Below are 26,727 nucleotides of genomic sequence, written 5' to 3'. Positions count from 1 at the left end.
GTTTTTGAGTTCGCTGCTCCCTCGAAACATGACAGTCACAGTTAGGAAATCATTAGGCATTAGGAAAGCCCAACATGAATTTGAGCTCTTGTGCTTAGATGTTTTATTGTGATGCAATATTCAGCTACTTAGTAAACAATGTTCTGATGGAAATGTAAGGGAAAGCAATAGTTATAAAAGATGCACAATGGCTTCAGACTGACTTAAATAAGCCTCCATGGAGGCTCAAATCCCTTATATTGACAATTGAAAACATGGTTCACTGGAAGCAAACACACCAGTAAAATAGCAGTCAGTTTAATCATGTTGTTCCTATTTTAATAAAAAGCATTTTTGTTTCAGTTCTACTATTATGATTTGAATTTCATTTTTTATCTTTGCAGAATCATCCTAAATAGTATTTCCGACTGACTGTAATGTGGTCCTACTTGTCCAGCTGGTAAGACAATACTTCATCTGACAGAAAAACCATAACACTCGTGTACACCTCTAACCCTTTGTAGTTAAATCACTCCTAATATGTTTAAAATGGACTCCATTCACATTTTTGAAAACTTGTGCTTTAAATGTAAGCAGTGAATCTGTTATGACACCTAGTTTTTTAAATATTGTCTTCTCCCTCCTACAGTTAGATTGAATTTGTCTGATAAACTGATAAACTGAAACTGATAAACTGTCTGGAGAAAAATAACCACATATTTTTACTGACTTCCTGTAGTCACAGAAATCTACCTATGTGCATTATTTTAAAATGTGTTTGCCTCATTTCTGATTTCAGGATTTTGTGACACTTAATAAATGAAACAATCATTTGAAAACTGTACTGAAAACTGCCATGTAAAAAACAACAACAACAAAACTAAAAAAACAAAAAGAAGATAAAATGTCAAAAGGGGCACTTTTTAATGACATGTAAACCGCATCATCAGCACACGTGTGGAAAGTAGATGGACAAATGTCAGTTTATCATCATGAACATAAAAACGAAACAACAGAGAACCCTAACTTGAACCTTGAGGAACTCCAAATTTATCATTAACTATTTGTGAAGTTTTGTTATTTTCTTTCAATTTGTAAGAAAATATTTTATTCATTCATTTACATAAGATGGAACGTTAATCTTTGAAAAGTTGATGATTAATTGTATTTAAAGATTTCATTAAATCAAGGTCACAGCCATGGTTCACTTGCCCAATTCAGCATTAATATTTTTGAATGCAAACCAAAGACACCAAATTGCAACGAGTGAGAAGTAAGAAAAGATGATCTGTTCAAAGATCAATTGCAGTGTTAATTTTTATACTACAGGAAAGATAATTACTGATTTGAAATTACTAGTAGTCATGTGATCACCAAAATTAAACACAGGTTTTATTGCTGCAGTTTTCCAAACACTCCATTATTGATGGACCCAATTAACATTTTTATAATGAGAGAATTAGTGCCTCATTATGAGTTTTGATAAATATTATATTGGATATGTGCACAGCTTTTGTCCTTGAACAATTAAGAGAATTTCTGAATTAATTACTTCTCAAAAATGATTAATTATTTCTTATTTGGGAGACGAAAAGAAGAGTGCAATGTTATCACAGAGCTCCAGAGTCTACGTAGAGAGGGAATCAGAGCAGATTGATGGAGCAAGAAAAGATTAGCCATTAATAGTGCAGACTTTTGTTTTGTTTTTTTGTTTTCAACCAATAATCAGCATTCATTTTGCCCAGGTTTTGCTGGAAAAAGTGATGATGTCATAATATATCATGTGTAATTCAAGTTTTGTGGCTCTGAATGTGATGCTATTGGTGTCAAATAAAAAAACTTTTTCTGATATGTTACAGGTGAATAGAAATCGTTAATCTTAGCCCTTTGCTATAGGGTTTCTAGGCAACTTGAGTATATGATATAGATAAGAACCTTCAGAGGCCTAAGATCCACCTGTTTGCCAAGTTTCTTTTACTTTACAAGTTTCTTTTCTTTTTTCTTTTATTCCTTGAATTTTTAAAACTTGTTGTGGCTGAGGGTGAACTCTCTGTTGCACCAGTGGATTTGCCGCATTTTTGCCTTCAAGTCAGCCTACTGATCACATCACACCTGTGAAAATGTTATGTGAAATGATCACACCTGGAAAACTACTGACACACTTAGCTGTACTTTGTGATCATGCCATTTAATCAGTGCTGTATGATACACTGCATTAAACTCGCTTCAACAAGGGCTTTCCGAGTCAGTAATCATGCTGAGGTTAGGCATTAGCTCAAAGCAGAAATCATCATTTTCTGTTCAATATTCACATCTCACGATGAGTATTAAAGGTACATCTACTGATTTTATGAATCCTAATGTATCACTTAATGCCGTTCATTAGTAATGTTTATTAGAGCAGCTGCAGATGGTTGATAAAGGGATGAATGAAATGGTTTTCTTGAGTCACTCATGTTACTGATTCATGAATGTATCAGCATTTTGGACAAAAATATCCACTAAACATTACGTATTTAATTTCCCAGCACTCTCTTCTGAAAATGCTGAGTCATCGAGTCATGACTACGTGAGTCACTATCTGACCATGTGAGCTGTCCCAATACGGTAGGCTGTGCCACTGATATGTTGTTTTTCGGTCTGAAGAATTAATTGTTTCATAAGCTTCACCTAGATTTACCTAACCCCCCTGATTTCTGGCTTAATTCTAATGAGTTGAATCACCAACAGTTCAGACAGGATTCTACTAATGTATGAATAGTTAGCGAGAAGCAGCAAAAAGGCAGACGCCATGCTGTGCTATTGTTTTCCAATCTACTTGACTTGCAGATTATGTATTGGTAAGTCTGCAGGCTAAATGCATGTTCAGTCAACCAAGACACTGTACTTTATGTTCATCAGTGCCTTCAAGATCACCATTTAAGTCACAGACATCTGTCAACTTTGCTAGTCAGCTTACAGTATAAAAGCTGTGCTCATACCTTAATGCAAAAACTGACACAAAGGGTTTCAGCATGTAAAACCAATCTGTTTCCCCTTTTTGTGATATGTCAACAAATGCAAAATCACAACTATATTTCTTGTTATAGCTGATAAAATTATTAAATCTTGTATTAACCTTTGTGTTTACAGAATCTTGTCACACACTCTCTTTTTAAACTTGTTATCAGTATTCACCATATTTTGTGACAATGAAAACCCCCAGTACATTGTGATTCAATTCAATAATGAATACACTCTTTATTCAACTCTGTGGTAGTTTCGGGAGAATTAAGCAGTTTGTTTTGTGAGACAGAACTCCATTTGATTGCACAGAGTCTCAAAACATTTTTCAAGCATAAAAGCCAAACACTTTTTCATGTTTCAGCTTTTAGGAGTTTGCTTTTGTTCTTTTGCTTAAGAGATGTCGGCCGTAAAGCGAATATAGTTTATTTGTCTAAAAGTACAACAGGCTGAAGATTATGGGAAGATGTGATTTAGAAAAATTGTACTATATGCATCATTACTTGCAGGTTTCAACACTAAAAATAAAATAAAATAAAGAATATAAACACAATATTGCATTGCATTAAAATTGCATCATACAGGTGTTTCTTTTTGCCACTAGTTCTAATCTTTCTTATTCAGTAAAGGGATTTAGAACGTGAAGAAACAACATACTACATAATTGAATCTATCTCACCCCTGCTAGGATGGTTTTCTGTGACAAACACAGATGCTATAGCAGGCTCCTTGATCTCTGTGATCCTAAGGATCTTTTCTTCAGGTGAGTTTTAATTGTCTTACCTTGCTGGAGCTGTGGTGGAGTGTGTCACTGTAGATGGTGCCAGTCTCCAAGTTCTTAATCTTTATAAAGCGGGGGCATTTGGAAGGGCTGCCATTCTGCAGTGACTTAATGGGTGAGGTCCTGCCCTCAGCTGGAGGCTGTAAAAAACACAGAGACATTCACACATGACTCATTTCTTCAGACCCTTGTACTTTAACTGTCTAATATGTTCTGGCCTCGGTAATACTTTTGGTGGAAACTGGATAGATTGTTTATAACTGGGAGTCATACCGAAGTAAGTTAAAAAGTGACGCAGACCTCCCACTGCCAGGAAATGGATTTGAGTGCATAAAGTTGGACATGAGAGTTTGACGTAAGAATACTATGTGAAATATCTGAAAGCATTTCAACTGGCTGCCTCGGTGAACCTCAGCCCTTTGTTCTCAAGGAATATTGATTTGTGATTGTGCTTATGTCTCTCTCACTCAGGCCTATGCACAGAAACCATCTGCATTCTTTCCTTTCTCCATTTCTCTCCAGAATAAAGGCAATCAGCATTTAACAGCAGGTTGATGGCAAGCTAACTCTAGGCTCACACGGTTTTCCAGTACTGTAGCTATTGACTGATGAATGGCTGCAATTTAACCCCAAAGCCAACTGTAAGAGCTCCTAGAGAAGGCGGCAAATGATTGCCAAAGATCAGAGTAATCAATTGCACACCTTGGAAGCTCTTTCATCATCTTCCACAGCATTGTTAGTCAAACAGTGGTGCAGCTTTTGAAATACTTGCTTGCATGCTTGCTGGAGCAATGAATACCGACAGTGTCACACTTGTGGGGTCTCACTGTCATTTGATGTCCTCTCAAACTGTAGGAAGGAGTGAGCAATTTGAATAGAATCTGATTTTACACGCACAAGTAGTGCGTTTAATGCTCGAACAACAATAACCCCTGCCGAGCACCTCAGATATGACGTGAGGTTGTGGATAAGATGAAAGATCATTGCACCATAAGGAGAATGCACATCAAACAGGCAAAGTATTTCAGATGTGGAAAAATTAAGCCTTTCTGACTTAAAAAAGAAATAAAAGTTGTGTATCATTTGAATGTAAGGCTTGTTGCTCACTGGCTGGAAGATAGCTTTGGCATTTACATTTATTTCATTTTATTTTTATTTTTTATCGCCATCGGCAAGTTTCAGAGAACCACATTTCTGTGAACAATCGCTAAATGTCACTTTTTTGTTTTTTTAATTCATTTATATATCTGCGCTGTTGCAGATTTTAAATGTTTAACTGACAAAAAAATTAATTTCTTTCATTATCTGAAAAATTAAACTTTGTGGTGGATGAGTTGTTGCCTCACAGCAGACAGGTCCTGGGTTCAAACCTAGAGCCCCCACAGTATGGGTTTTTTCTGCCATCAAGATCCTTTTAGAATAATTCTCCCTACATGTTTAACTTCCAGGTAAAATGAATTATTTTACGCGTTTGTTTATTTGATTGTAACAGCTCAAGATAGGTAAGGGGAAAAAGTGATTCCCTAAGACTAGCCCATTGTCACCCTTGTTATGACCCAATGTACTGTACAAAGATGGTCACTGTTTACAAATGCAAAGATAATACAACCTAAAACATAATCACACCATAGCCAGTGGTCTTAAGACACTTAAGGGATGGTGTTTCCTTTTGCTCTTCCCATAATCTGGTTGCAAGTTTTGCTATCTGTTAATTTAAACATGGGCCACTTTCATGAATAAATCAGCACTCTAAGTCTGATAAGACATAAACATTTCTCATTGGAGGGAATAGAAGAAAGGGTTAATCTTGTTTTGTTTTAATCCAGTGAAGGTCTGCCTAAGTCTTTGTTAGACTTGAGGGTGATAAGCAGCAAAACAAAATAAAGAAGAATAAAACAAATTTCCATCCAAAGTCTGCAGTTTATCGATAAAATCTGCTAGCAACAGCTGCTATTACAGTCTTCAACTGATAATATTGTTGGCACCACAAGTATTTTGAATGGCAAAACTGCATAAATAATATGTTCCAGTGCCTAATGTCAAAAAAGCATTTGTTGGTGCATGTATCATGCTTTATCTGTTTAAATGACCCAGTCCTCCCCAAGATATTACACACAGACTTATCTCTTATTTTAAATCCCATTATCCATCACGAGCCCTCAATATCAAGAATAAGGTGTGGTTATGTCAGAAGGGAGGATCCATGGTGCTAGAAATTAAGATAATTGAAGCTAATTCGATGAAAATGATTTCATAATGGGGCATAATCATTTTCTGGTAAATGTGGTTATGCAGTAAAGTTCCCCACCCACCCAAACAAAACCCCCTGATGGGAAATCAAGATGAAGCACACAGGACAGATGTAGATATGAATAGAGAAATGAATGAAATTGAGAGTTTGAGAGAAGAGATATTTTCTATATTTTAGATTTTGAAGACAAATACATTTCTGATTTGACAACTGATGCCTTCTTCAGTGATGATTAAGCCATAATGTGCAAAAAAAAAAAAAAAAAAAAGGAAGCACAGAGGCATATTTTCTGTTTTCAGTGGAGTATCAGAGTTGGTGGCTCCATAAATCACTAGACGGTTGAATATGAGAGAACATCCCACCACCTTGCCTTTTCAGTCAGCTTATTACACATTAAATTATGCAGAAGCTTAAGTGAGAGACACATGGAAAATCCTTCACCAAAGTGAGAAAACTAATTTGCAGGGCATCAATGTGTCACTTAAAATCTTTGTAGTCAAAAAGGGGAAAAAAATCATCCCCATTTTCTGAAACTATTTAACTTTTGTGTTTTTAATGAACTTAGTGTTGGACTTGAGTCTGTCACATTAAGTACTAAGCAGGGAGCCATCAAAGTTAGTATCAGTGTCTAGCAAAACGCCTGCAGGGGAGGTTCCTGCTGCATGAGTCAGTACACATATACTGGACACACATTGATTCCAGTTCCCAAACACACATTCTCACAGGCAGATAGGCTTCCTCAACTCTAGCAACTACACACGACAATGAAAGACATATGGCTTCTTACTCCATTAAACATTTCCACTCTGTTATCAAGCACCATCCATATCTCCCCTCCCTCCCACTTTCTAACCCTCTCGTACATATATTCTCTCAAGCATCCACATTAACACTCTCTTCTGTGGAGGTCTGAGAGGATGGATCAATTTAAGAGGGGTCACATTTGATGGTGCGAGACAGATCAGCAGCTGCACGCATTCATTAGGCCATTCTGTCTCATTGATGGGGCCTTGAAGTGGGGTAACCATGTGCAGATTACTATCCCTATCGCTGACATGTAGACCTGTGGCCAGATCCTTCTGTGTAGAAGGCATAAGCTGGGTTTAATGCTGCACAATCTTGCTGATGGTTGGATCTAATGTCTAGGTGATAGGATCTTAAGCAAAGGCTTTGCACAATGTAAAAAGAACATGGATGTGCATGCTCAGTTTGTGAATGCATGGGACCATAGAACACTGTGGATGATTGTTTTAAGGGCAAAGAACCATAAAGGCAGTCACAGATTTACATGCATTATACAGCTGAACTAACCAAGCCTGCACAGGAAGACTCGAACACACGTACACACAGAGAACAAAAAAAGGTTTATTTTCCAAATTCTTGATCTATCAAAGTATAGATGAAAAACTTATGCTTACACCTGCTTTCTTTCACTCTAAATCATTTCAAGGGCTGGGAATTTGTTTCACTTTACCTTGTCAGTGTCAGCATTGTTAAGCACCACCGGCATGTTTTCCAGCATTCTGTCATTATCTGGCACCAGCTGTGGGGATGTGCCATTTCCCACGCCAAGGTCCCTAGAAGTCAGATACAATTTTCTGTCAGGTGTATAAACTCGCATCTGGTGCAAACTAATCTTTCATTTTAATTTAAAACCTCATCCAAGACATGCATACACATACACATCAAACAAGCATCCCGTTTTGCAAAGAACGAACAAAAAAAAGAAGATCTGTAGACACTCTAAAATACTGTTAAATAAGGAAACCCTGTACAATTTTTAAAAGCTCTGCACACCCATGAAGGAATTTCTCTGTTCAGAACATAGTGGGTGCACAAAGACAGGCATAGCTCACCGCTTCAGTCAGACACATTTATGTGACTACACATTTACACTGAAAACACAGATTTTAAGTTCATTTCAAAAGTGTTTTCACTATGTGGAGATACAGAAATTATTTTATTGCTGCCATATAATCTGCATCATTATCATTGCATTGATAACATTCTCTACAGCATTATTTCATCTAATAATATTTCTCACAGTATTGATATTGCATTAAAGTTGTTTATTGAAGATGTCCATTTGAGGATCCTTCCATTATGTTAACTTTTATTACAAGTACGGTTAGAAGTATTTCATACACATTGCATATTTGTGCTTATTTCGAGTTGATGTTCGGTTCATTAAGGGTCTTAAGCTTCACTGGCGTGACTGTCCAGGTGATACATGCTGAGGGAAACTAGAAACATAGAAGGATAACTGCAATGCATGCTTACAATACATATAACACATATAATCTAGGAATGTGTCAGGCCTGAGGCCTTAACTCATTTGGTGTCTTACTATATTTTACTCTACTTGGCAAGAGATGACCAGAGTCAATAATTAGCCCCAGAGGCCCTGAGGGCTTGAAGTTTATTACCTTGTATGGAAGGTGTTATAGAAAAGAGAAGTTCTATGTCTGCTTATAGCTATTGAAGAGGTACACTGTAAAAAAATATTCCGTAGAAAAACGGAAAATGTCCTGGTAATTTTCTGCCAGTACATTTTCTGTTTTTTTACGGAAGTTTGACGGACATTTCTGTAAATAATAAAACAGAAAATTCTGTAGATTTACAGTATACTCTCTGTACTATTTATGGACATTTCCTTCAGCTATAAAACGGAAAATTCCGTTTATTCACAGTATATTTTCTGTATCATTAACTGATATTTTCCGTTAATAGAAAAATTGAAATTTCTGTTTATATTACTATTTCCAAGCACTTCTTTTCACTGTAACTCATTAAATATAGTTCTTTATATCCTTAAACGTACATTTCTATGCAATTACAACTGAGTGTGCTCAAAAATTCATAAATTAAAACTTAAATTAATTTGTGCTTCGTACACAACAACATTGGTACAATTAATGTTAAATATTCTTTTATTCTCCTTATCTCAAACACTATACTAAAATATAACGACAGCATCCATCTTGTCATAAAATGACTAAACAGCTGATACATGAACAAAATAAGCTTTCACAAGCTTTCAAATTTGAGCATTTTTATTTCCTTGAAATCAGGTTGCCCTCGTGTAAATGTGTTTATTTACATTCATTCAAGTGGCTACCAAGTGTTTTCTTCAAACAGGACACCTGACAAACAAAAAATGTCATATTTAACGATATGTTCACATTTAATAATATCCAGAGTACCTTTTAGTTAGAATCACTGCCTTGTGGTAGTTTTGCCTCAACCAAATGGTTAAGGTGTGGTTTACATCCAAGTCTGTCCACTTATGATACAGCATACACATGTAGTCAGTTATAGCCAAACACATTTGATTACTGAATTACATTCACTTCATTAATTAAGTGAATGCAATTCACATTTGTGTGAACATTTGTCTGAGATTAACTCTTTGGGGTCTTTACCTTACAATATAGCATACTTGAGTCAAAATTTGTTGACTGTTTAAGTGGTGCCACATGAATAAAACTGAACAGATCTAAAGAAGATGTTCCTGAACTTTGGGTTTATTCGAACAGGACGGATGGATAACCACAGGACTTTACCCCATATGATAACTGAAACACAAAATAAATTAAGACAGATTACTGTCCCAAACGTAAAGATAAAAGTGTACTTGTTACAAGTTACTGGACTTGTTTTGTCAGTGAGGAGAAAAGTACAATTAGAAGTGCTTGTTCTGATGAAAAGTTAAACTGTAAACAGCAGCGTAGTGAATAAGGATCTGTGTCCACGAATCCTCAGCAGTGACAACACTTAAACATCATAGTTCAAAATCCTTAATGCACACCTTTTTCTCCACGGTGTTCAAATTCTTCTAGCTGTTTAAGTAGAGGAAAAGTCTGACATATTTTATGACCATTAAATGTTAGACCAGGCTCTGAAAACAAGGTTACGGTTACAAACAAAAACCACTGCTTGTGCGCACAGACCCTAAATCACAACAAATAAGACAATAGTAAGACAAATTACTACAAAGTCTTGTTACCACTCTTCATATACCAGTGTGACAAAGTCCCGAATGCAGCCTGCATGTTAGTACATCAAGGTCCAACTGAGCTTTAAATAAAATACACTCAGCTTTTCCTTGGATTTTCAGAGTTGCTCAGTCGGGGTTAACGTGTCGCTGTGTTGCTCCTCCATGTCAGCCATTGAGACTAGTCGCAATTTATTCTGAGGAAAAAAAGAGAAACAACAAGACATTTTTAAAAAGTTTGTATTTTTATAATTTTTTTACCTAGAACATAAACAACAAACAAAAAAATGATTAGGGCTGTGCGATATGACAATATATATCAGATGACGATATAAAAATGTCTATCGTTTCATATTATACACTATTGTTTGTTTTGTGGTGTTGCAAAATAAACTGTTTACGGCAATATTTTTTTTATGATTTTGATGGTCACTGTAGTTGCTATATTATTTCTTAAAGTTCTCTCTTTCTCTTATACTTACAATAACCACACTATGGACAGACAAGTGACTGTTTTTACGCGTACTTTCGTTACCAACAATGACGGTAAAACCATTATGTGGCTCCGCCCTCCGCTTGTTTATTTTCCACATAAACCTTTCACAATAAAGCTCAAGCTTCTGTTGAGACTTTTCAAAATAAACTGAAATGATATACATTATTCTCAAACATAAAATTTCAGAATATGCATCAAACAAATGACCTCAAATAAAAACATGAAGTGACTATAAATGGCGCTTACAGTCATCACAAAGATGAAGGCACAGAGAATACCAGCATGGCCAGCAAGAATGAGGCAGAACCAACTAGCTCCAAACAGAAGGACCAGTCAAAAGAAATCAAGGACCTTATTGTTAGACGAGGGGCCTCTGTAGCATGGACATGGTTTGGTTATGAAAAGTCTGACACGCCCCAGAAAACTGTACTATGCAAATTATGCCACAAACTGGTCCCCACCACCAGTCAAACACGACAAACCTCTTTAACCACCTAAACAAGAATCACATGAAAGAGTTTCGAGAGAGTTTACGAATGAAAAGCAAAAAAGAGCTGTCAGGTGCTCAAAGTAATCCTTAGACTCAAACGTTAGAACAGGCTTTTCCTTGCAGCACGCCGTGTAATAAATACTCAGAAAGAAAATGGCGGCCGTTTAAACTCATGTCTAAAAATGTATAGTTTCACGCATCGGTCAAAACACTCGACTCCAGGTACACGACGCCCAACTGAAAACACTTCACATAAGTTGAGTTGCCCGAGAATCACAGAATTTACAGAAAATGCACTATTTTGTGATATATATCATTACTACAAAGGATTATAATTCACGTAGAGTTGCATACACATAACACCATTCTATTGCAACAAAAGCAGTTTATAATCAAAGTGACATACATACCTTGAAAAACTAAATCAACCACAACATTAAACTCACCTTGTTTCTGTAGAGATGGTGATCAGGGTTTTTCTTCATTTCCTGAGACCAGCTGCTCTGGATCACCAGCTTGTATCTTCATCTTTTTTTTCCACTCAGGGAAGTCTTTCCTTTTCTTGGCCATTGCTCTGCACTGGAAAACCAAAGTGTGTGATCAAAGGTGAAATAAGGGATATTTTCCCACTGCAGGACTTAGAGTGCTTCAAGTAGTGATAGCTGTTGATCCATTTCTCAAATAATCTGTAAGGATCTGGATTTTTTAAGAAAGATACAAATATCTCTGCTTATATTTGGCTAAAAGCTTGATATAGACACAACAGTTTATAATATGTCAGCATCCCCCACAAGGCATATAAAGCCCCTGCACACCAGCACTGCGCTTACATTATAGTTCAATCAAGAAATAGTTATTATTGATTTATTATTGAATTTCTTTAGTAATAATTATTAGTATTTAATCACATTAGCACAGTGGGGTGACAAAAATATTCCACATACTAGAAATGCTGCTCAGTATTTCATAAATTACATTTTCAACAAATGTTGGAGTAAAAACACAGTTACAGGGAAAATGTGTCTGTCTGTAAATATTAACTAAACATTTCTATGTGCTACAAAATAGACATAATTGTAAATGTGCTGAGGTGAAACTATACTTTAAATAATATTACCACTACAGTCATTTAACCACCGAAATAATCTATGCTAGTCAGCTAGCTAAAAGTCTTTACTTTAGCAGCCCAAATCAGAGGCTAACATTAGCATTTGCTAGCATCAGCCAGAAAGGTCTGAGGCTTAAAGTAGGGTTAGTGTAACTTTGCCTGAAACCCTTTAAAGTGTACAGTAGAGCCAACTGTAAAACACAGGTATTGATACAGTACTTATTAGAGTCCTAGAATAATTTCTAGAACCATGAAGTTCTCTCTTTTCCCAGTTATCCACATCGCTGACTTTTGCTAATTAGCTAGTTAGCAGTCACAGCTGTGTAATACCCAGAGAGACACAGACAGCTAACTATAATATTTATGAAAACTGGTTCGGCCACTGAAGGGCAAAACTGGTGGTATCACAGTAAAATTATTTTAACATTAACTAAAATGGAAAGCTTAAGTCATGTTAAACCTAAATAACAATTATTTTAAAAAATGAGTCAGCAAAATATTCCTGACTTGTCTGGAGACAGCCAAAACCAGTTAACAATTAAATTAACAATTCTTTCTAAATAAAAACGCAGAGTCTTTTGAAAAACATTATTTTAATAAAAGGAAACATGAGTTTTAATACTTACCACAGAAATTTGAAGGCAGTTTCTCCAACTTCTAATGGCTGCTCTTGCGCTTACTTTTCCCTCCTTTTCGGGTTCTTTTTTACCACAATGCATTGCAGTAGTTGAGAAATACAGAAAAATACCTGTAAATGACTAATACGGAAAATTCCTTCACGTTTATACAGTAGATTGTATTGTATTTTTACGGATTTTTTTTTTTTTTTTTACAGTGTACAAGATGTACGATTAACTGTGACTAATGTCTGGAACCTATTTTAATCTGTAATTGACGCCATGGGAGGGCGTGTACCCCACTGCTTTATAAGTATCCACAACATGTATTTTTGTCAGAAGACATATGCTAATGTTTTCTCCGGGCTGTTAATAAACTCATCGTTTGATTGCACTTTTCTGGGGCCTCCGTGGTTTGTCTCACTGCTCTACATTGATCGATTTCGCGACAGCTTTGGTGGAGGATGCGGGCAGTGTATGCTTAGCGGTGTTACTATCCGCGGTGGTCGAGCCGGATTGGTGGTCAAACGGGCAGACGTCGCGGGTGGTTTCTTGACTACTGTGGGCCCACATAAAAAGGTAAGCACAAACCTCTTAAACTGAAATTGTGCTGCATTGGATGTAATTCTAAAATTGTAGTCAAGAAGTTACTCGTTGATCTCTGTTTTGAGTTTTGCCTGAGTTCTAGTGAAAGTATTAAGTAGTGTTACATTCATGGTCGACTCGTAAGAAACACTACTGAGCTAAAAGTAACTCGAGATGTTGTTTTAAGGAAATAAGAGAGAAAAGAGACCAATGTGTGATTAAAGAATAAGAGAATATAAGAGTTATTGGTCAGTTTATGGTTTAATAAGTGTCAAGTTCAGAAGTGCAGACTTCCTCCCTACTGGAGACGTCCAGTAGGTGGTCCGGCGTGGCCGTACTGGAGATTGACCATCTACCAAGACTTGGGACCTTGGTTTAAAAATAGGTTATGATCAGAGGATCATTTTGGGAGACACTTATTTGTGAGTAAAAAGAGTGAAATTACTCTTTTTACACAAATAAGTGTCTGTCAGACGACGAAGTCTGACAGAAAACACTTGGTGCTGTCAGGATGTTTAAGTGACACAGAATTTCAGAAAAACGAGTCTGAAATGGTTTTGTGGCTCTTGGTAAACTGATTTTGAAGGAAAATCAGTGTTTATTGCGCTGAAGTAACAGATCCGGTGTTGTGCAACAGGTGTTGTGCCAAAAAGTGATTGCTTGTATTTAAACTGCTATAAGTAACTTGTTGGGCTATAATATGTGAAACATATGTTAAATGCATCCCTCATGGATGACATAAAGTCATATTGAGCCACAAACAACATTCGTGTAACAAATGTTATGGCCCGTCTAGGCGCGGCCAGACCACAACATAAGGGGTGATCCATCCCCGTCCAACCCCAAGCAGCACGTCACACACTTAATATTTTTGTGACAGTGATTTATTTACAATAAGTGCGATAAACCAAGGAAGGGAGCACATCTTAACGTCAGGGTGAACCTAAAGCCAAAACAACAAACAAAAGGGTAACCTATCTCAAAAATAAACAACTTACCTACCCAAAAGAACTAAACCAAACCACACTCACTTCCCTCCCTGCCTAACAAAAACAGGAGAAAACTGATCAAAAGAAAAGGCGGTCCACCCCTACGTGCTCTTACGTCGAGTAACATAACACAGTGACATAGTGAATGGTCTGTCGGTCGGGTTGGGCCGAGGATGAATCACATAGAAGTCGCCGGCGGTCTCCTCTTATCTGCTGCCTCCCGGTCCGCAGCCAATCGGTGCCAGCCATCCACCCGGACGCACCAATCCCGGAGGAGCACCTGGACACTTAAATTTGCATATGATTAAGATCAGTCGTAACACCCCCCTTTCCCAAGAATTAACATTACCCCCAGAATGTTTAATTCAAGGAGAAAGTGCTCTAGACAGAGTATCAGCCAACACATTCTCTTTCCCTTTCTTGTAATGGATCTCCAAGTTAAAATCTTGCAATAACAAGGACCAGCGCATAAGTCTTTGATTGGAGTTGCGCATTTGGGAAAGAAACACTAGTGGGTTGTGATCGGTAAACACCTGCACAGGCAGCACACTTGACCCGACATAGACCTCAAAATGCTGTAACGCAAGGAGTAGGCCAAGAGCCTCTTTTTCGATGGTGCTATAATGGGTCTGGTGTCTGTTAAACTTTTTTGAAAAGTAGCAGACGGGATGATCTACACCGTGACCATCTTCCTGTAACAGAACAGCGCCTGCGCCACACGAGCTGGCATCAACTTCTAATTTAAAAGGGCGCTCAAAATTCGGCGCTGCTAGCACTGGTGCACTGCACAACAATGCTTTGGCGGACTCGAATGCCACCTGACACGCTGGAGACCAAATAAAAGGCTTTAAAGGGCTAACAAGCTCAGTCAGGGGACTAACCACATCAGAAAAATTTCTGCAAAACCCTCGATAAAAACCGGCCATTCCTAAAAAACGACGCAGAGCTCTTTTTCTCTGCGGGACAGGAAAATCTACAATGGCCTGTACCTTCGCAGCCACAGGGCGCACTTGCCCCTGTCCGACCTGTTTCCCTAAATAAGTAATGGTGGCTTTACCAAACTCACACTTAGAGAGGTTTAATGTGAGAGAAGATTCACAAAAACGTCTGAACACCTCAGAAAGCGTTTCCAGATGTTCTGACCACGTTGGAGAATAAATGACAATGTCATCCAAGTATGCCTCACAGTTTTTCACTCCAAACAATACCTTCTGCATCAGACGTTGAAACGTTGCAGGTGCATTTTGCAACCCGAAGGGCATTACAGTGTATTGGAGGAAATGATCTGGAGTTACAAAAGCAGAGACTTCAGAAGCTCTGGGGGTTAACGGGACTTGCCAATACCCTTTTAACAGGTCTAATTTAGTGACGAATGTAGCTGAGCCGACACGATCAATGCAGTCCTCCATTCTGGGGAGAGGAAAAGAATCAGGTTTTGTGACTGCATTAACCTTTCTGAAATCGGTACAGAAACGTGGGGTGTTATCTGGTTTAGGCACCAAAATACAGGGTGAACTCCACGCACTGTTACTGGGCTCAGCTAACCCATGTTTAACCAGGTATTCAACTTCCTGTTGCATTAAAATCCGCTTGGTTGGATTTAGTCTATAAGCATGTTGTTTTATTGGCTTATCAACTTCCACAACGATATCATGAAACAGCACCGACGTCTGCCGAGGATGGTCAGAGAAAAGCAGCAAATTAGCGTCAATCAGATCAAGGATATCTTTGCGGGCGGAATCTGACAAATGCGACAGAAAGGATTCTACGTCCTCTAACACTTCTGAGTTTCGCAAACGGGCCACAGGCATACAACTGCTCTTGTCAATCAAGTCATCATCTTGCAAAACATACAATGGTGGTGCCGAACACACAGAGACAGGCGCTATGGGAGAGGTTTTCTCAGCTGCCACGTCCTCTCTGGAAACATAGCGTTTAAGCATGTTAACGTGGCAAACCCTCAGTTTTCTCTTTCGATCAGGAGTTTTTACTACATAGCTAGTGTCACTTATCTTTTTGTCCACCTCATAGGGTCCGGAAAACCGAGCATGGAGGCTAGACCCAACTAAAGGAAGCAACACCAGAACTTTTTCACCAGGAGCAAAATGTCGGACCACCGTCTTTTTGTCATACCGGGCTTTCATGTTGCCTTGGGTTTGTTCCAAATTTTCACGGGCCAGACATGCCCGGAAAAGACGCTCTCTAAAACTGCAAACATAATCTAACACATTATGTTCGGCTTGATGCGACTCAGATAACCACTTTTCTTTAAGTAGTCGCAGGGGACCGCGCACAGTGTGTCCAAAAACTAAGTCAGCCGGACTAAATCCAAGGGATTCCTGAGTGGTTTCTCTAACAGCAAAAAGCAAAAGTGGAAGCCCCTCATCCCAGTCTTTACCTGATTCAAGGCAGTATTTGCGCAACATGGTTTTTAGGGTTTGATGAAATCGTTCCAGTGCACCTTGACTCTCCGGGTGATAAGGGCTGGACGTTTGATGTTTAATTTTTAACTCCTTCAAAACCTGGGCAAACACCTTTGACATAAAGTTTGTTCCCTGATCAGTTTGAACAACTCTGGGTAACCCAAAAGTTGAAAAGAATTTTGTGAGGGCTTTCACAACGGTCTTTGCCTTTAATGTACGTAATGGAATTGCCTCTGGAAAACGAGTGGCGGCGCACATTACTGTTAACATGTACTGGTGGCCTGATTTTGTTTTTGGCAACGGGCCCACACAGTCCAACAGAACTCTCTCAAACGGCTCACCCAGCGCTGGAATCGGGTGAAGAGGCGCTGGCGGAATCGGTTTATTTGGCTTTCCCACTACCTGGCATGTATGACATGAGCGACAATATTTCACCACATCTGATTTTAGTCCAGGCCAAAAGAAGTTACGGAGTACACGGTGATACGTCTTTTTGACCCCAAGATGGCCAGCTAAGCTGGCATCATGAGCCAGACTGAGAATCTGGAGTCTACATTCCTGTGGCACCAGAACCTGATTTACTCTATGTAAATCAGTTGAGTCAGGAGACCAAGATCGCAACAGCACACCGTTCTCAAGGAAATATTTTACTGGAGCTTTAGATCCCTCTCTGTCCACAACAGAGGTAAAACAAGGCACCAGTGAAGGATCACCCTGCTGTGCTTTGATCAACATTTCTCTGGTCATATTCAAGCTCTGATTAATGTCCTCAGGAATCATTTCAGGAACGTCACATGTGGAAATCTTTACAGAATCAATGGGTGACACGAAATAGTCGTCTTCATCAAGCGTAGCCATAAACGACCCCGACAAATCCACAATCTCACCCATTTTACGAGCCTGCGCACGAGTAATTGCGCACGCAGGAAACACCTCTGAAGCAGGGGAGCCTGAGTCAGCAGCAAGGGCAGGAACATCAACAACTTCTGGCAGGGGAAAAACATGCCCACCAGCTAGATCATTACCAAGAATGAAGGAAACTCCTTCGATTGGTAATCGCTGGCGCACAGCGACTTTAACGTAGCCCGACACTAACGGCGAATGCAGGTGTACCATATGCAGAGGGGCTTTGGTGACACTCATTTTTATTCCCCACACTAGTATGTCGGAACCACAGGCTGTTTTTTCAGACAAAGGCAGCACAGACTCTAGTAAGAATGAGTGGTACCACCCGTATCTCTAAGAATCGTGACTGGCACTTTATCGTTTTCTTCACCCGTCACCGAAACAAAGCCGCGTGACACAAATGGTAGGAACTGCGGATCGATGTCAGTTTTCGGGTTTTGTTCAGCGGTTTTAGTCAAACCCACGCCTGCAGGGAATTTAGTGCCCCTCGCCTCTTTTCTTCTTAATACTGGACACGCAGCAATCAAATGTCCTGAGTCGTGACAATAAAAACATTCTCGACCGTTTGCTGATACATTTTTACGCACTGCTTTTGGTGACTTTTTTCGTTCAGAGAAATTTTCCTGAAACGAATTCTGTGCACAGAACACACTTTTGTGCGTTAAAACAAACTCGTCAGCCAGGAGAGCCGCGTTAGTGAGAGACGACACCTTTTGTTCGTTTAAATAAGTCACGATGCGTTCCGGCAAACACTTTTTAAACTCCTCCAGCAAAATAAGAGTTTTCAACTCTTCCACAGTTTTAACTTTACATGAACAACACCATTTCTCAAACAACACATTCTTTTCTCGCGCAAACTCAACAAAAGTCTGGTTAGCAGTTTTATTAAGATTCCTAAATTTCTGCCGATATGCTTCAGGGACAAGTTCATAGCCTGCAGCACAGTTTTCTTAAGAGTTTCATAATCTAGACTCTGCTCAGTAGACAGGCTTGAACACACTTCTTGGGCTTTTCCCACAAGCTTACATTGGAGTAAGAGGGACCAAAACTCTTTCGGCCACTTCAAAGCAGCGGCTATGCGCTCGAATGCACTAAAATAGGAGTCTACCTCAGACTCGCGAAATGGGGGAACCAACTTGATGTGCTTACTTATATCAAAACTAGCAGAAGAAGAAGCATTTGTGCTTGATGACGTTGGGGAAACATTAGCTGAGCCCTTTTCAAGCTCAAGAGCCCTGATACGGAGATGCATAGCTTGCACTTCCAGCTCCCTGTTGCGGGTCTCCACCTCTCTTATGCGGAGCGTGAGGCGCAGATCCTCAGTGGACGTACCTTCACTGGATTCAGAAATCCGATCAGCCTCGGTGCCAGCAGCAGACGCATCAACTGCGTTAGCATCCGCTTCAGATGCAGTGCCATCTGCCCCTTTCACTGGCTTGCTTTCCGCATCCCCTCATGGTAGTAGCACACCTTTCCCCACTAGCTTTTCAGCCAGGGTTTCCTTCAACTCAGCCTTGCGAGCACTGTAAGACACTTCCACATCATAAGAGTTAGCCACAATGAGCAGGTCCGCTTTCTTACATTTGTCAAGTTTTTCCCATGAAGGTGCCTCCACAAAATCTTCAAGTGAAAAATCCATTCTCACACACACCCCCACACAAAAAAACAAAACTGCCAACCAGAACAAGACACGCCAACCCCAACACACCAACAAGCGAGAAAAGAGACGGAACGAGCCCCCAATTATGTTATGGCCCGTCTAGGCGCGGCCAGACCACAACATAAGGGGTGATCCATCCCCGTCCAACCCCAAGCAGCACGTCACACACTTAATATTTTTGTGACAGTGATTTAGTTACAATAAGTGCGATAAACCAAGGAAGGGAGCACATCTTAACGTCAGGGTGAACCTAAAGCCAAAACAACAAACAAAAGGGTAACCTATCTCAAAAATAAACAACTTACCTACCCAAAAGAACTAAACCAAACCACACTCACTTCCCTCCCTGCCTAACAAAAACAGGAGAAAACTGATCAAAAGAAAAGGCGGTCCACCCCTACGTGCTCTTACATCGAGTAACATAACACAGTGACATAGTGAATGGTCTGTCGGTCGGGTTGGGCCGAGGATGAATCACATAGAAGTCGCCGGCGGTCTCCTCTTATCTGCTGCCTCCCGGTCCGCAGCCAATCGGTGCCAGCCATCCACCCGGACGCACCAATCCCGGAGGAGCACCTGGACACTTAAATTTGCATATGATTAAGATCAGTCGTAACACAAGGTAGAAGCTGCAATCAGTTTTTGGCAGTGACTTTTATATAACCTTTATTTATGCAGTTAAAAAAATCTCATTAACATTAAAAATGTATTTTGTCAGAGTAAGCTGGCCAAGAGGACAGCAGAAATGGCAGCAAATATGACAATAGAGGATAAAGGACCGAATTGGTTATAATGTAAGTACAATAACACAGAGCTGTAAAGATACTTGAAAAAACAGATAATTTTTTAATTCTATATATAACCCCTTTGTAAACGCTGTTCACCGAAGTCTATTTACCAACATACATAAAGATATTACACATAAAAAATACACGGAAACATTGGAAATCGGTTTTTGGCAGGCAATCACTTTTTGGCACAACGCCAGCCTGGTCTGACGGGAAGAATCAACTGTACAATTCTGAGTTTGCAGCATTGTTGATATTAACAGATCCGGCGTGGTCTGAGGAAAAGAAATAAATCGGTGAATGATTGATATACTTACATGAATTTTGGTGGATCCGCTGAGGTCCAGAAAAATAATCAATGAGGACTGTGTTGGTTTGAATGTTGATAAATGATCCAGGAAGAATTGCCTGGTATGTGTGTGTTGTTGAGCAACAACATGCACAGTTAAATTGGGCGCTGTCTACTTCTGATGAGTTTGACGAAAATGTCACCATGACCTGGACAAGGTGTTTACGTGACTCAGGATTTCAGAGAATCGAGTTGTTACGGCCCTAGCAGGGCCTCCTCCTGAAGGTGCCTGTGTGGGCGTGTCCCACCACCTCTTCTGCCTGAGGTGCCACCTCTCCCTTTTGTGCAGCTGACTCTCATCAGTAATCAAGGAGATTTAAGCCCAGGGAAAGGTGAGCTCTGGGCCAGAGTGCCATTAGTGTGGTTACAGCTAGTGAGCTGAGTGTGTTGCTGTGTTTTCAGCTAGTGAGCTGAGTGTGTTGTTGTGTTTTCAGCTAGTGAGCTGAGTGTGTTGTTGTGTTTTCAGCTAGTGAGCTGAGTGTGTTGTTGTGTTTTCAGCTAGTGAGCTGAGTGTGTTGCTGTGTTTTCAGCTAGTGAGCTGAGTGTGTTGCTGTGTTTTCAGCTAGTGAGCTGAGTGTGTTGTTGTGTTTTCAGCTAGTGAGCTGAGTGTGTTGCTGTGTTTTCAGCTAGTGAGCTGCGTGTGTTGCTGTGTTTGCAGCTAGTGAGCTGCACTCTTTTTGACTTTGTGCTTTATTGACTAACATTTGAGTTTTGTTTATTTCTTTAAATGGTGATAGCGGCTTGTCCGTCTCTTTTAGTTAGTTTTAATAGAAACTTTAATAAAACTCTTTAATTTAACCCTTATGCCTTTTTGTCTCCTTTTTCTGACCCGGACACTTTTTGTTACTTCCCCCTCACCGCCTAGACCCCTCAGGGGAACGTAACACGAGTCAGCTGTGATCTTGAGTTCTAATGGTAAATTGATTTTAAAGGAAAATCAATGTTTACTATATGAAGTAATTCTGAAGATATTACTAGATGTGCTGTGATACAAGTGAAGAATAAGTTGTGTACATGGGGATACACAATTGTGTTGATATTGATGGATCGGCTGTCCATCTGATAAGTTAATACTGGGTGCACTGAGACAAGAAACTGTTTTTAAATCTTCACTGGCTGCAGTGATACATGTGCTGAAGATTACTGGACCCGGCGAGGTCCATTTGATGAAGTTCTTGGGCAGATAAATGACAGAAACAGTTTTTCAAGTGTGTGGAGAATTAAAAACAAAACAAAACTGAACTTTCAGGTTCTCCGTAGTCGGCGCACTGTGTGGACTTATATCAGAGTTATAAGTCCAAACGTTACACACACGGTTCTTGGGTGTGCGTTACTTCCTTTTTTAATTTTAAACTGCTACACGTGTTAATTGAACTAGAACTTCAGCAGTGAATGAGACAGGATTTAGATTAGGTCTAGTTCTGGTAAAGTAAAATATTATGTTCAAAGTTTTATGCCCTGGAGGCCAAGAGTTGTGTGTAGAGAAGAACATGACTTAGAAACGGACATTTAAGGTCACATTTCGTCTAAGATGGGGAGAATTGTCCCATATGTGTTTATTTCTCTTCTCTTTTCAGAGGACATACACACTTAACTGGGTGTTGTCTAATTCCTCTTTCTGAGTCTAAAAAGCAGGTTTGATAAAATACTCTTAGGAAAACGTATTTTTGAGTGATTCTAAGTGTGTGAATGTTGTGAGTACTCGATTTGAATGATTCTGTGTGATTTGTACAAAATAATAAATAATAACTCATAGGAGAGTGCGTGAACAGAGGAAGTCTGAGAGAGAAGTGTGTGTGTAGGCAAACTGCAGAGTGTGTGCGTCAACAACACGTTCTCACTCCCAAAGGTGACAAATGGTCAACGTTCCTAAATGACAACCTCGGGAAATTGAGGAAATATGAGAACCATATGGACTCAATCTACACATGTTCGCTCTTTTTCTTCAAATCACTTAGAAACACGCTATTTAACATAATTAAAGTCCTGGGTAAGCTCAGGAAAAAGGTTAGGGCTAGGGATAAGGTTAGGTTTAGGGCAGGAATACAGGCAGTAGCGGTTTTTGATACGGGCGAGACGGTTGCCCGGGGGGGCATCGTGGTGGGGGGCGGCACCACGGGCACGTTATGCCAGCGCATATTGGGAATGGCATAGGCACCGATCGGTTTTCTATCGCCCATTTGCTGGGAGTAAGGGCGCCCTCCGTTTGTGAGATGCGCCTGCTGATTACGGCTCAGGGAGGAGAGGCGGGGCAGCGGGGGATTCTCAGGCTGGCAGGACCACATCTAATAACCAACTCACAAAATAAAACAAAATAAAAACCAATCAACAAACACGAAAACACCAGACATCATGATACAGACTTATAATTTGCACCGATGTTTTTTCGAAATTCTATACGCGAAAAGTGAGCGCGAGAGCCCTTGGTGCGCCTTCTCGCTGCTGAAGTCAAAGTAACCTTTATTGTCATCTCTGCTACAGTCCAGTATATAGAGAGACGACACGACGAGTCTCCAGTTACAGCAGTGCAAGTAAACAAACAATAAATATAAGAAGAGTAAGAAAATAAATATACACTTTAGGACCAGGGGTAAAGGGATCAATAACAATTTAAAATTTATAATTTACAGTTTGATGATTTAAAGTCTCACACACAACCCATCGAAAGGGGAGGGCCCTGCTTCCAAATAGAGCATATCTCATTCATAATGATGTAAATCCAAGCCCATTATGTATTCATTATTTGAATCCTGGGTTGTGTGAAATCCCAGAAATAAACCCTAGACAAAGTGAATCTGCAAACTAAGGTGTAGGTCTGTTAGGTTATGTTGTGGTGATCCTCGAGTTGGGGGATTTGTGTTCATACTGGAGTTCAAAATTAAAACCAGAGGGAGTGTTCGCCCAGGGCACCAAACAGGCTAGGACCGCCATTGAATACAGGGCTGGAACGTATATTACCATGGGAGAGTCATTGCACTGGATTTCTGCCAAAACTCGCCACATACCATAAGAACGCTGAAGGTGTCCTTTTGCGTTCCTCAGGAACGCCCCGGGACATGACAAAACATCGGCATGTTATGCCTCGGGAGTGAGAACGGGGTGTCAAACAGCAAGTCTGATTATAGCTTGTGAGCTGGTGAGAGACGTTGCAACATGAAAACAGAGTCATCATCATCATCATCATGAAAACAGAGGAATTCGAGACTGAATGTTTTAAGAAAAGAAATGAAAATGATATTAATTGTATGCTTCAGTGTGTCAATACTGGTGGACTCTCCTCAACCTAAACATGAGAACAGCGGGAAAAGGATGGATTAACAGAATTGGGTTGAAATTGAAGCCTGAACTCATGATGGTTTAGAGACGTCCACCACTCACAAACAAACAGATAAAAAAAAAAAAGTAAAATAAAGAGAGAAAATAACTGACAATTACATTAATGAATAGAAAACGCACGTACACAAATTGTTACATGTGAAATTATTGTTGGAAAGAATCAGAAGCGAGATAGTTTAATATACACATGCAACGAAGAAAGCAGCTTACACTCCTTTAATTTCCAGAGCCAGAGTGTGTCCCCTCCCCTCATAGCACCCCTGCCCACTTGGCCCCTGTATCAGGCGAGTATGGAAGGCTGGATAGCCCATGACGGGTAAGATCCCACCTCGAAACCCTGGGACAACCTAAGGCAGGCACAGTCACGATTACTCGGCCTCAGTCCCTGTGAGCTCAGACTCACTGGTGAGATGAAGTGAAGAAGACGGGACTTCAAGGGTAAAGCCGCTGGGCTGAGGCGGAGAGGGAAATGTCATTAACAATGACCAGTGATGAGCCAAAGAGAGAAAACACTCCCTCTCTTTCTGGTTGAATTATTCACAGCGCCATGTCTCCATAAACCTGACAAGTGGGCCCTAACTTCTGGCTGAGGACAAGGAATGCTGTTATTTAAGGAGGGGAATCAAAATTTGGGTTAGCAAAGAAGAGGAGAGAAAACTGACTGTTTAAGTGGAAAATTGTGAAGGAGTCTGAAACGCCACAAAAAGAAACATATACACAATCACACACACAAATAGAAAATGCATTAAACTTCCGCGTTCTTATGGTATGCGGCGGGTTATGTCAGAAATCCAGTGCAATGACTATCCCACGGTAATAGACGTTCCAGCCCTGTATTCAGTGGCGGTCCTAGCCTGTTTGGTGCCCTGGGCGAACACTCCCTCTGGTTTTAATTTTGAACTCCAGTATGAACACAAATCCCCCAACTCGAGGATCACCACAAGAGAGCTCATGAAGATTAGTCAGCATGTTGAGCATATGAGTCTGTTTATCATCTTGTCCAAATCGCTTAGTGTGTAGTAGTTTTTAGAAAAGAAAATTTGAATTTAGTGATGATGGTGTACAAGTTGTGTGGTGTTTAACAAGATTTTCTGTGTATGAGCAGGTGAAATTATGTCAGTTGACTTGGGAGTGTTAGGACCCTGAAGAACTGGTGGCAAAACTTTTGTGTGTTTAAAGATTTTTGAGGTTGTTGTTGTTGTGATGGGTTGATTTGGTTAGTTTGCTTTGGGTGTTCTTTTTATTTTAATAAAGGGAGTTTTAGTAAACATGGACATGTCTAAGAGGGGCCCATTATTTTTGTAACAGTGCACTTAGAGAAAACCTGTCAGGTGATTTTGTTTTGTGCTTTGATGAGCTAATAATCAGCTCTCTCTTTTTTCTCATTTTTGTTCTAAGCAGGCCTGCAAGATGAAATTGACAGCGCTGTAAAAATTTCCAGGAGAACAAACATAAGGTGACCTTTTCCAGATTACAATGGGCCGAGGAGAAGGCTACCTGTGGGGACCTGATCAGATTGGGAGTCCCTGTCTAAAAGGATTGCCGCGAGCCAATCCAGTCCAAAAGCATAAAGAACTATTTTCCTAGAAAAAAGTAAAACAAATGAATGAGCTCATGTTGCTGAGAGGGGAGAATCTGATTATTTGCGCGGGAGTCTCCACTATCAGCAATACCTGGTGTGAATGCGTGTGAGTAAATGGGTGTGACCGGACTAAGATTGGGATGAATAAATGTGGACAAACAATTTACCATGCCAGAAAGAGAAAGGGGATACTTTGCTTTGTTTTGCCATGAGCAGGAGAAGTGGAAGACTTAATTCTGGGGATGCTGATTTTGGGCTGCTGATGTTTGCTTTGAGAAAATTTCTGTTTTATTGACTGGGGTTAGATTATGGTATTACATTATATTGTTGGGATAATGCCGAATGCTAAAGGGGAAACATTTTTGATATAACTCATGTTACCATTAACTGAAGAAACACATGACTGATAACTGTTCTGTTTTAACTTTTCTTTCTTATAACACAGATTGGATCATAAGTGGGGAAAACTGAGTATGAAATGTGAAGTTCAGGTTAACGCTGTTTTGTTTCTAGGAAGTTCCAAGGATGCAGGCTGTTGATGGATCCAGGAATTCGAAAAGATTTGACATGATGATTAAATTGATTTCATTCCTTAAACACAGGTTTGCAGGGCCAGAGCAGATATACCTGAGAGGAGGATTGCTGAGGTGTTTGGACTTTGCACTTTTCTGGGGCCTCCGTGGTTTGTCTCACTGCTCTACATTGATCGATTTCACGACAACTACTTTTAAGTTGTTAATTTGATCTGAAAATACTTTGCAAGTTCATGCACTGAAAAAACATCAGTTTAGCAGCTCTTGCCTATGTGGTCTTTGTTTAGAAATTCAGGTGTTTATTACTAGTTCCATTCTACAGCCTAAACTGTTTGTGTGCGTAATAGTAAGAAAATACAGATTTAAGTGTTTTCAGGAATCGAAAATCAGACACAGAGATACATAAACAGATGGTGAATCAAGGTGACTGACCGCAGATCTGTTTTTCTTTCAGTAAATAGCCCTACGGTATGAACGGCTGTTATTCATCAGAGATAAAAGAAAAAAACATATGAACAGTGAGCGCTCTCTCTGAGCTGTAACTATCTAATCCTAAGAGATTGAATGAGAAAGGGGGGGATGGGATATCCCTGAGCTGCCGCTCTTGCAAACCATATGAGACCAAAGTCGTCTTTGTGTGATTTCAAGTTTGCGTTCCTCCAATCGAAAGCGCCCACGCACATTGTGCCTCCTACTTTCTTTCACACTCGCCCTCCCCCACCCCCATAAGCATGCGTGCATGCTAATTGTAAATTCTCACAGGCATCCTTTCTCCCTTTCACACCCCCTGTCACACTGTATCTCTTTATTGCCGCAATTTGCGAGATCATATTCATCCCCACAAATCGGAGGTGGAG

The 26,727-nt window shown here is 39.8% G+C and overlaps 1 protein-coding gene across 4 annotated transcripts in view; it reads right to left on the bottom strand.

Annotated features, from left to right (window-relative positions):
- Positions 1 to 26,727, bottom strand: part of nos1 (nitric oxide synthase 1 (neuronal)) — a 59,663-nt gene that overhangs the window by 27,481 nt on the left and 5,455 nt on the right. For 2 of the 4 annotated variants that reach the window (XM_085181024.1, XM_085181023.1), the window contains exons 3-4: positions 7,489 to 7,591; positions 3,766 to 3,903 (exon numbers count right to left, since the gene is read on the bottom strand). In XM_085181024.1, the coding sequence (XP_085037150.1) occupies positions 3,766 to 3,903; positions 7,489 to 7,591 (241 nt within the window). Of the gene's footprint in view, positions 1 to 3,765; positions 3,904 to 7,488; positions 10,206 to 11,440; positions 11,699 to 20,387; positions 20,868 to 26,727 lie in introns of those variants that run through there. The other 2 variants (XM_085181026.1, XM_085181025.1) reach the window with 2 other exon arrangements.

This window comes from Neolamprologus multifasciatus, chromosome 12, assembly GCF_963576455.1.
Source record: "Neolamprologus multifasciatus chromosome 12, fNeoMul1.2, whole genome shotgun sequence".
Taxonomy (NCBI): Eukaryota; Metazoa; Chordata; class Actinopteri; order Cichliformes; family Cichlidae; genus Neolamprologus; species Neolamprologus multifasciatus.
This window is presented reverse-complemented; position numbering and strand designations above follow the sequence as displayed.